The sequence below is a fragment of the Cupressus sempervirens genome, chromosome 3 (genome assembly GCF_028749045.1).
Source record: "Cupressus sempervirens isolate cs-2001-9-10 chromosome 3, ASM2874904v1, whole genome shotgun sequence".
NCBI lineage: Eukaryota > Viridiplantae > Streptophyta > Pinopsida > Cupressales > Cupressaceae > Cupressus > Cupressus sempervirens.
The window spans coordinates 924,143,889-924,154,909 of NC_143120.1; the positions used below are offsets into that span (position 1 = coordinate 924,143,889).

An 11,021-nucleotide genomic window follows, 5' to 3' on the forward strand; every position below is an offset into this window, starting at 1 on the left:
ATAAGAGATTTCAAGACTATTTAAAGATGAGTGGTCCCATGATTTTCTTTAGTTTGTCTCATCTTTGAAATTTAAGCTCCTCGATTTAAGGAAGTTGGTGGAGCTAATTCGAGCCCCAACCTATTTTCACCCGCTCAAATTAAAGGGGCTAAAAAGTCAGAACTACTAATTTGCAGGAAGATATTCTAAATAAAGCTTTAGCCCCCCAATTTCTTTTGTCATAAAGCTACCTGCTAAAAAAAAAATAGAGCCCAAATGGCTCCCATAATACCCCTGCCTAAATGTTTTATTTTTTTGTATTTGTCGTAGGCAATATAATATTGCAATCACTTACATCTAACTAGTGATTGATTTTTTCTACTTGAACCAATGAACTGCAAGTATTTCTTCTTTTTATTATAAGTTTTCTAATGTTTATATGTTAGATTTTTAATTTCTAAAATCATGAAATTTATTTTACTTGAGTTTGATTGGCTCAAATATTTTGGTTCTTATAGGAACGGATTTTCAGGAACCACTACCTTATTGTATGCAATATTTCAGGACTATATATATATATATATATATATATATATATATATATATATATATATATATATATATATATATATATATATATATATATAAAACAAACTTTCCTCAAAATCAATCTATCTAATTACCAACTTTAATAATCACCTTTATCATCATTATTATAAAATGACAATAATCACTAATTCCCTCTTGATTTTAAATGAAATATTAAAATATATTAACAACCTATAAATTTAAAATTATTAAACCTAAAGTAACTAGTTATTATCATTTTATATAATTCTTTTGATAAAAGAATATTTATAAGATTAATTGAATTTTACCAATCAAATTATAATAAATCTTGTATTGATATAATTCTTAATTCATATTTTGAAAAAAATTCTACATACTTTCCATCTCTTATAACTTTTGGTCACTATTTTCTAATTACTAAATTAACTTACAACAAATACAGCCACTAAGGAACAAATACAAAGCCACTAAGGAACACTTGGTTTTTAAAAGAGCTCATGCCATTCCGTCCATTTCTTAGAATACTTCCAATCAACGGGTTGCACAGTTAGATAGTAAATTATGTATGGAAATGCCGGTAGGAGTCGACATATGGTATGGTCCTCGTCTAAATTATGGAACTTTCATTGAATACATTAGTTTTCAATATACAGAGACCTAGACCAAAAATAGTTCCCCTAAGAAAATATAATGGAGGACGATGGAGTACACATCACTAAAAACATATCTATTTCTTCCCACAACAATGGCTGCCCGCCTCAATCTTCGACTGCTACTGTAAGTCTAGTATTATCCCCACCCAGTTCAATTTTCTCCCTTTTATGGAAAGCAGCCGGCTGTGAACGACACTGCGAAAGAAAGTATCTGATTTTTATTGGAAAATAAGTATATTAAAACTAACCGTGTTTGGGGCGGATGACCCAAAGCAGTTTTTGGAAGTGTTGTGTACGGGTGAAGAAAAAATTAGGCGTTTTGCAGCTGGAACGAAGGCTGGCTTTGCTCTGCACAGAATTAACAGAAAATTGGCAGTGAATGTGAGGGTAGCCACTTGCATTGAGGCTGTGAAGGATGGGGAAGATCCTGTTGAGTTTGGGCCCGATGCAGAACTGGTCGTCTATGGTCCAGGCTGGAGACTTCAGACCTTGCATGAACAAGGTCGGTATGAATTAATTTTCTAATACCTGTTTTTAAAATTGCCATGTATTTTTTTAACAATGTTCGTTTAATTTGATTTCCCAGCGTCGCTTTTATATTCTGCAATGATTTATATAATCAAGATTTAATTCATTTGAATTCTGAATGTCCGATTCATATTTCGTCATGATTGTTCATGTAATGAAACACTAAAGATCTTTATTGTTTAATCTTGTTTGTTCTGTGGTCACAGATCTTGATTTCAGGCCAGTGAACTCCAGTTTCTATAACCAGTCAAAACAGGTGCATGCGTGTAGAAACTCTTAAGGTTTTACATTTTCAGAACTAGCTAATTCATACTTAAAAAGTTAAAAGCGAATAATTTAGATTCAGAAGCATGGTTTTTAATCTATATATGCTTAGAAACATTTTGAATATTCGACTCTGTATTCTCGCTTCGGAAGATTTTGTTGGAAATGTGAAGCCCCACCGTCATATTACTTTATGTCTTCTCATCTCTTCATTTAATAGCTCTATGTATTTGTATAAACGGAAGTTTATAGACTATGAATGGTATAGTATTGATGTAACATGAATGAATATATTTCCCTGCTTTGAGAGTGGATGTAATCAGATTTGGTTTATGTGTTTTTTCTTATTTTTCTTTGCTGTTTGAGATACGTTATTTGGTTTTCACTCTTGATCATATCTCACAATTAGTAGCAGAGCTTGGTTAAAGCCAAGGATATGTGAAGAATTTGAGCAGATACCAGAGATGGCAAATCCCTTATTTTAACTACAGAAGAAATTGCAGAAAATGTATGGGTGCTCGATAGGGAAGCATCATTTCATACTACTTTGTGCAAAGAGTTTTTTAAAACCTTTCAAAGTGGTAATTTTGTTAAAGTCTTTCTTGCAGATGATAAATCTCTTAATATTGTTGGAAAAGTAGATGTTTTGTTGAAACTAACGAATGGAAATAGTTGGCTGCTACGAGATGTTAGGCATGCCCCTCAACTAAAAAATAATTCAATCTCAGTTGGGCAATTGATTTCTCAAGGGTTCAATGTTGGCTTTGAATCTAGTAAATGGAAGGTGACAAAAGGGTCCTTAGTTATTGCAGAAGGACATAAATTGGGTACTTTATATCTATTAAAGGTTCAGAACGAAGTGGGAGTTATTCGCAACAGTAGTGTGGAGCTTTTGCACAAGATCCCTGGCAATCCACATCAACGAGAAGTTAAAGAAGAGCAGAAGAAACATAAGGTGATAAATTTGGAAGTAAATATTAGAGATCATGAGGATAAAATTTGGAATTTTATATTTAAGAAATTAAATGGGACTTGTTGTGACTGCCATTTCTGTTGAATGTGAAATTTTGCTAATGGAAATAGATAAAAATCATGAAAAGTGTTTGCCACTGAAATGGAAATAGATGAAACATATGGTTTAAATCAGATCAGCAATATGAAGCTGTGTACTGCACTTAGCAACTGAAATCTTGAGACTTCTATGAAAAATGACAAGGAAGAAATGTATTTGGGTACAAAGGAGGTTGAGGCAACCAAGTGGACATTGGCATGGCCTTTTGAGCCTTTTCATATTCTTGAGGAAGAAGCTGTGGAAAATGCTGTACTAACAGAAGTGGTTAAAAAAGAGGGAGAAGTGAACCCAATGGAAAATCAAAGAAATAAGTCTGAAATTTGCTAGATTGGAGTAGCTCTTGAAAATAAAACACTCTCAAGGGAGAATTTCCATCACTTACTAGGTGTATTACAGTCCCGTGTTGTGGATAACTCTCCTCGCATGGAAAACCAAGAAGGAAAAACAAGAGAAGAACTTAATGGTAGAAATGAACCAAACAATGTGCAAAATTCAGAGACTCAGAGATTGCAAGGCGAGAGGAAGAAGGCGAGGGAAGAAAAAGATAACTCGTCTTGGGGCAATGACTCGTTTCTCAATGTATTGTCTCCATCTTTTACTGGAAATGTTTTTGATGGTGCTTTTATGGATGTGTGGTCTCACAGGGCACCAGCATTTACTTTACCTTTGCAGCATGACCATGTGAAGATTAGATAAGGAGCTTTAGGAATATAGTTGGAACTGCAGATCTCAGAATGCCACACACCTTGTTTCCATTTGCACGGGCAGTGAAGAGGAAGATTGTGTATCACTGTGGGCACACGCAGTGGCAAAACAAATAATGTGTCGCAAAGCTTCGTATAGGCGAAGAGTGGTATTTATTGTGGTCTGCTTCCGCTCCTTGCAGTGGAGGTGTTTGACAAAGTGAATTCACTTGGTGTGTATTGCAATCTTTGTATGGGTCAAGTGAACATTCTATTTTCAAACCTTATTTCATGCACATTAGAAATAGCCTCTACAGATGTAAACTTCAAAGTTGTTGGGTGTCGGGACGACTCAATAATACTGGTGGGCAAGATGATTTGGCTCACATGTCCGTTGAGAAAGCTGTAAAGGTTCTCTTTGAGAAGAGCATCCACAATGGTGAAGGAGAAAAAGAGTGCGATGGGGATCTTGGTGCCGAAGATTATGTGAAGGCATGTGAGGGGGTGGAGAACAATGCATGTTTGGCTGCCAACGGTAACCATGTGGTGCATGGGATCTTCTCTAAACTTAGGGGAACATCATGGATCAATACCATGGTAAAATATGCCTAGTTCCAGGTGGCATAGAGAGGAGTGATATATCTCAGTGATCCACTTGTGTTTGGACAACACAACTTTGATGACGTGCTGACAATACCTGTAACAAGATGGGAACAATCACAGTGAAGAGGGAGCTAAACACCATAGGTATTGAAGGCCAAGAGAACTTGTGTATGGTTGGACCACATATTTTAAAACATTTAGAAGGAGACAGCTTATTATTACATCGTTTTTTGAGAGCTGTTAAAACCAAAGTTGCATGGATACGGATACGGATACAAATACAGATACCATATTGGATACGGATATGGCAATTTTTTAAGACCCCCAATATGGATACGGCTATTTTTTAAGACCCCCAATATGGATACGGCTGGACAGGACATTATTAAATAACTCATTTACATATATTTAACATAGTTTTCGAAGTTATTGTAGGAGATTTTCATTACTTCAAAGTAATATTGACATATAAATGCTACATAAATAATTATAAGTTAATTTAACGCTTTACAATATGTAAACATAGTATAGTTGCATTATAAGGTAACCCAAAAATGGGTTGCTGCAATAGAAAAACTTTTTATTTGTCTTTCTCATTTGGTACAAGTTTTATTTATACTATTTTTAAAAAAAATTCCTTTAATATAGTTTTTTTTACATTGATTAAAGGGAAGATTTACCTCAAATCTTTTGAACAAACAAATCCCATAGTATTTGGTACGGTTTGAAAATCAAGTTTATTAGGAAGACATGGGTACAATATCTGATGTGTATCCGAGCAGTATTGGATACATTTCCAAATTGGATACGGAGATATGTGTGCCCAAGGAGGGACAGAGGAGTTTCCGGTAACTCTGGTTAAAACTCATTTTGAATCAATCGATATTGCAAAGATTGGTTTGCAATCTGTCATGAATCTGTATGAGCTGCATCTTACAGCATGGAACAAGTCATCAGATCATGGATCCATGTTATCCAAGGGAAAAGACAAGTTAGATCACAAAGAAGTGTTGTCCAATTTTAAATGAGCTCAAACAGAAAGCGACTTGGAGAATTTGGAAATAAGGTTGAGTCTTGACGTTTTAGAATCTAATGTGTCAGAATTTAGCTTTGGAATTGAGGACGTGGAGAAAATCATTTGTGAAGTGTTTCAGAAGTGTGAGGACCTAATTATCCAATGCTTACATGATATACAGATTGATGTGGAGAATATGGACAATGCTATAATTGTAGGTGGTGGCTCTCATATTCTGAAAATTTGCAGTTTTGTAGATTCTCTGTTTAGTGTCACAGAAAAGGTAAGCATAAGAATAGGTGACTATTTTGTGTATGTGCTCAAGGATTCTTGTGTGAATGGATAAGCATATTTTGAACCTACACATAGTACTATTCCTGATTATGGATTTATGGGTGAATTTGCACTTGTGAAAGTTGTAAGGAAAGATATTCTGCTGTAAGATTGTATTCCGTCCAAAAAGATTTAGAGAATACTAATTTGAAGTGTTCTTGAACAGAGTTTGGCAAAGTTTAAAGTTTTCTCAAGGCCTAGTTACAGTTTGAAAATAAAAGTGGAAATACAGGGATGCCACTATTCGTGGCCGTGCCAATTGGACTTCAAGTGGGAAAGTATTGGGAATCTGAAGCCCTATGGTCACATGACTTTACGTCTTCTCATCTCTTCATTTGATAGATCTATGTATTAGTATGAATGGATGTATATAAGCTATGAATGGTGTTAGTTTTGATGTAATGTTAATAAATATATTTCCCTGCTATATGGTGAACCACTATAATTTGATGTCGTCATGCATTTTGTCATCTTTTTCTATTGCTGTTTTAGATATGTTTATTGGTTATAGCTGCTCAATTATATTCCATAGGTTTGCCTGCATTATATCTATCTTTTCAGAACACAACAGGCGAATGGTACACATGATCATATACAATTTTGACAACGAATTTTGGGGTTGCAAGATTTAGGTTTTGAAATATATATACATGCATACAAACAAATGCATTATAGGCAATCAGCGAGTCTCAAGTTAGGCTTAAGATTGAGATTGATATTGCACAAGAAAACATTTGGTTTTTGGGAATAGAACTCTTCACTTTGCATTTGTTGAATCTGTTTTATTTAGGTTTACTGGCTTGTTCCAGCTTTTATATGCTTCTTTGGTAAAAAAATTGTAACAGCCTCGGTAAGCTTTTACAGTCCATAATATCTGAAAGTGCTTTTAACAAAGTCTTTACACGTTTCTGATCAACATTTGGAACTTTCTGTGGGATAATGATGGATCATAGAATATGACCTGTGGAATTCCTTTTAACCATTTATGTTAGGACAGGATGCTTTTGTCAGGTGGTTCTAGGTCATTACATTTGTCTTGAAGTTGTCATCTCAAAATCCTTTGTGGAAGTGGGTCCTAGGAAATTCCTTTGAATATGTATGGGTACTAGTTTTAGAGATAATTCTTATATGGAAATAGGATTGCTTTGGTACATCAATTTGTTTTCAAATACAGTGTTCCTGCTACTAAAGCTATTAATATGGTTTTTTCCCATTGAAGCTCCTTGCGAATAAAGAAAAATAGCTGATTATTTTTGGAGGGATGAAATGTTGGGGCTAAAGTTCCCTAGGACCTTACTGGGTCTTATGGAGATTTTTAAAAAATTCTTTTACATTGATGAATGAACAATTGTCTGCCAAAACTGTTACAATATTATTTTAGAAATGAAGGTCATCCCATCTAGGTTTATAACATTCATGCTTCTATCTCTTTCTTGTGGTCTTGTGCTTGATCATGACATAATCTCAAGAGTCTTCTATTTTCCAGCATAAAAGGTGAGTTTGTTGTCTTATAAAGAAGCCAATGCTATGGCGGACATCAAATGCGATTACTATATCCTCACTCATATTGCATCTTTTCATATGAGTTTATGGGTAGGTCCTCCATTGGAAATTATGTGCATTTATTTTGTACCAAAGACTCTCAAATGAGATCATTGTGAGTTATCGGATTGTCTTTAAAGGCCTGAACCTAACCTTATCAATTTTATTGCCAAAAATTAACACCATTGATGCAAACCATAAATGGTGCCATGCAATGATTGTTAATTATGAAATTCTAATAGTTATTTTCTAAGGGTTTACATTGTTATACTTTTTTGTAGCAATTTGCTTACTTTATTAAGGATTGTTCTCTTCAATTATGTGACATTGAACTGAAGTGACTATCTAGATGAAATAAACTTGGCATCTTAAAGCATAAACAATTACCTTACAATTTTGATGCGACTTATTACTTGCTTTGAACACTCAGATTGATTCCTATGAAATGTTTAATACTTATTGCAGAACCTTTCCGAGTTTTATTCAATATCAAAAGTGAAGAGGAGATCAAATTCAAAATTCTCGGTTCAGTATTTTTTAAAAATTGCACTTGCATTTTGTTTTGCTTTCTTCCTAGCTGGAACGTTCATGCTAATATTAGAAAATCTTCCACGATTTCTTTTATACTTGCAAGCATAAATAAAAGAGTCCCGCTCATTTAAATGGAAGCTGAATGTGCAGCTCCAGTTAAATGGATTCAATTAGTTCTTGATGATAATGATTTCTAATTTTTTTTAGACCAAACTGGTCTATGGGACTTACTAAATGCATCATTCAGTTATTCAATTTAACATCTTTTACAATGTTGCCCTTAATGTAGTTGCTCTGGTTATTCTATCTTTTAGATTTGTTAGATTTTTAAGTATGTGACATGTCAACTGACCTGCTTCGTTCTGTGATGTCCCTTGCGAATTGATAAATGATTCAAGGAATTTCTCTTTGAAGATTTTCAAAACTCTGAGTTCATTTTTCTCATTATTGGGGACAGTAACAAATATTATGGATATTAACAATTTTTATTCTAAAAACAATTATCTTTCTTTCTTTCAAACGTCTCTTTACCATTAGTTGTTAATTTAATTATCAATATTTTATAAGGGACATAAAGTTTATGCCTTGCCACTTCACTTATCAAGACTGATAAGGCAGGTATCTATTATGCTGTATCAGATTTGTTTTACATAAATCAATAATCTGAGACGTTAGATTGATCTGATTCTGAACTAGCTTAATGACTTGGAATGTTATCTTCATATTATTATTTTAAACGAAATAAAATGCAGAATCCAATGTTACAAAACTTGAAAATAAAGAATGATGTTCAGGCCTGTGAGAACCACACACAGAATAAACAAATTTTCTTTGAAAGCTTCTTTAACTAATTTGATGTACTGAATATCTATCCCACCAATTTTCACACCAAAGACTAGGTGTTTCCAATATTTTGAAGTGCCAAATAAAATGATATTCAACTGAATGAAACTGAAGGAAAAGGGAAAAGAAATTCAAGTCTGTGCAGATTTGAACTCATTTTTCTGAGTAGAAAGGACAATGGAAGGATGGTTCTTAATTTGGAGGAAAGCTGACATGAAAATCTCAAATGAATCATTTATGGTATCTAACTCTGCTTCATTCTTCAGAATGCAACTTGAAACAAGTGTTCAAATATGTGTGGCTATTTGTAGGCTGCAACTTGAGAATAAATGTTCAATGTACATGCAGTACTTTGTAGCAGAAGCAAAGCCAGGATGTAATGAGTAAAAATTCTAATAGTTTTGAAAAAGTTTAAATACCCTCTTCTAGAAATAGTCCCATGAATTTTGTTGAAAGATTTCTCAACAAACAACTGGTAATTGAAGCCCTGCATAGAAATTTCTGTTTTGATAATTCTTAAATCAACCTCAAAAGCATAAAGATGGGAGTCAGATTACTTACTAGCTCCTAACTACTACCATTCAATCCCAGCAGACAAAGAGGAGTCTATCCACAAAGAATCGATTCTTGAAATGAAGAAAAGTAGACAATTTTTCCTTTTCTATAGTTTATATGGAGAATGCTGCTACACTGTTAATTTATTAAATAGACAGAGCCTCACAGAAGCCCCTCCAAATCAGTGTGTCCACTCCTGGTGGTTTGAACTTGGGAAAGCTTTATGGCAAATACTCCAACTTACCATTTTTCCTAGCTCTGATGGGTAAAGCAGAATTATTTTTGAACTTCAAATGGGATTTTCTGGATATAAGCACAATTAATAGATGGAGCTTTATGTAGCCTCTCAGCTTCGGTGTTTTCAAATCTGCTTCCATTGACATGAAAATCAGCTTTCTGTTAAATAGTAAATGTGTGGTGGACAATAATTACATTTATGTGTGGTCTCAATGTAGTATGCTTGCAACTCTGATATGAGACATGTTCAAATGTACAGATAAGGTATAGAATGTGCCTAATAATCTATTTACATCTAATGGCGGGTTGATGCTATCCTTAGCTATGGGAGAATCTTGGAAAAGTGACTTGTATGAGCCTTTGTGAAAGCATTATGGAGATTTCAATATTGTGAGAGCAAGGACTGTAAGAGAAAGTTTTCATAACAACCCCTTTTCTCAACTAGTGGCAATGATGGATTTTGCTTTGTGATGTAGACTGTTATGCATTGGATATATGAAGATCCATTGTTTAGATGCCTATGTTGTACATTTGTGTATGCATCTTCAGATTTTATGCATTACGGGTGTTAATATAGTGTTTGGATGGGATAGATGCATGTCAATGTTGTTGCCCTAGCATTTGTAAGTGTCTGGATTCTCAGGGCTATGGATCTAAATTTGTAGCTGTATTCTTAACACTGTTTTGTGGAAAGATTTAGGATCAAAATGTATTAGGAATGGAACTCTTAAGGAATTATTTTTGACAAATTTGCACCTGTGGAGTTGATGTTTGTTAGCCTTAAAAGGCGGGTTGCCTTTGGTTGGTGAAAGGTGCCTAAAAATAAAGATTAGAAGAAATGCATAATGTTAGAAGGGCACGTCCTCTAAACGTTACTTATTGAGGGATCAATAAACTTTTGGGCACATGATTTTGAACCAACAATTTTGCATGCAGTGGCAAAGGCTGATGTCATGTCAGGTGAGGAAGGCTTGCTAGGAAGATCTAAAATTGTTTTAAAAAATAATTCAAAACTTAACTGTGAGTACTTTTAAGGTTAAAAGCAACCGTGTGTGTTTGGTTGGGCTTTTAGATCTCATCAGCACACATTTTAGTTTCAGTTGCGTAATATGTAAGAAAACCTTGCCCTTCACTGGTTGCTTTTTTGACCCCTTCTTTATAGGTATCCTCAGGTACAGGAAGACGTGGGGAGATCATGATGTTCAGGCGAAATATGCTCGTTGTACTCTACACCAATGCTTGCTTCATGCAAATTTGGATAAGTGTTCCTTGGCTACATATGATAAGTCCCATTGTCCAAAATGTAGAGAAGATTTAAAACTTTGAAACTGCATACTCAATCCTTTAATTAGGTTCGGAATTTTCTTGTTCTTTCAAACTCCGAAGTTTTGTCTCAGCATCTCACATGTCTTTGTCTAATGGATCTATGTTCAACTAGAGGCTTTCAAAGCAGCTAAAAAAAGACATTATTAAGCGTTGCTTATTCATCTACTTGGTTGCTCTCATCTTTTTAATATTGAGATCAACACAATCAACTATGCTAAAAGTAGTCCTGAGTCCAAATGGCCATACAGTTATAAAAATAGTATGGCAAGTCAGTAATATTGTTTGCC

General features: G+C 34.3%; 1 protein-coding gene across 5 annotated transcripts; it reads left to right on the forward strand.

Annotated features, from left to right (window-relative positions):
• The first annotated feature begins 1,078 nt into the window (after window positions 1-1,078).
• LOC149569769 (maltase-glucoamylase, intestinal protein) lies at window positions 1,079-10,779 on the forward strand. Of its 5 annotated transcripts, none has more exons than XM_089822487.1 (4): window positions 1,079-1,326; window positions 1,479-1,704; window positions 1,937-1,986; window positions 10,571-10,779. In XM_089822487.1, the coding sequence occupies exons 1-4, from the start codon at window positions 1,240-1,242 to the stop codon at window positions 10,724-10,726; spliced, it is 519 nt and encodes a 172-aa protein (XP_089678613.1). In that variant the 5' UTR covers window positions 1,079-1,239; the 3' UTR covers window positions 10,727-10,779. The 5 variants fall into 5 exon arrangements, with proteins under 5 accessions (XP_089678613.1, XP_089678611.1, XP_089678614.1 ...); XM_089822485.1 differs by lacking the exon at window positions 10,571-10,779 and adding an exon at window positions 5,867-6,127; XM_089822488.1 differs by lacking the exon at window positions 10,571-10,779 and adding an exon at window positions 9,668-10,163 and having other exon boundaries at window positions 1,083-1,326.
• The last annotated feature ends 242 nt before the right edge of the window (window positions 10,780-11,021 follow it).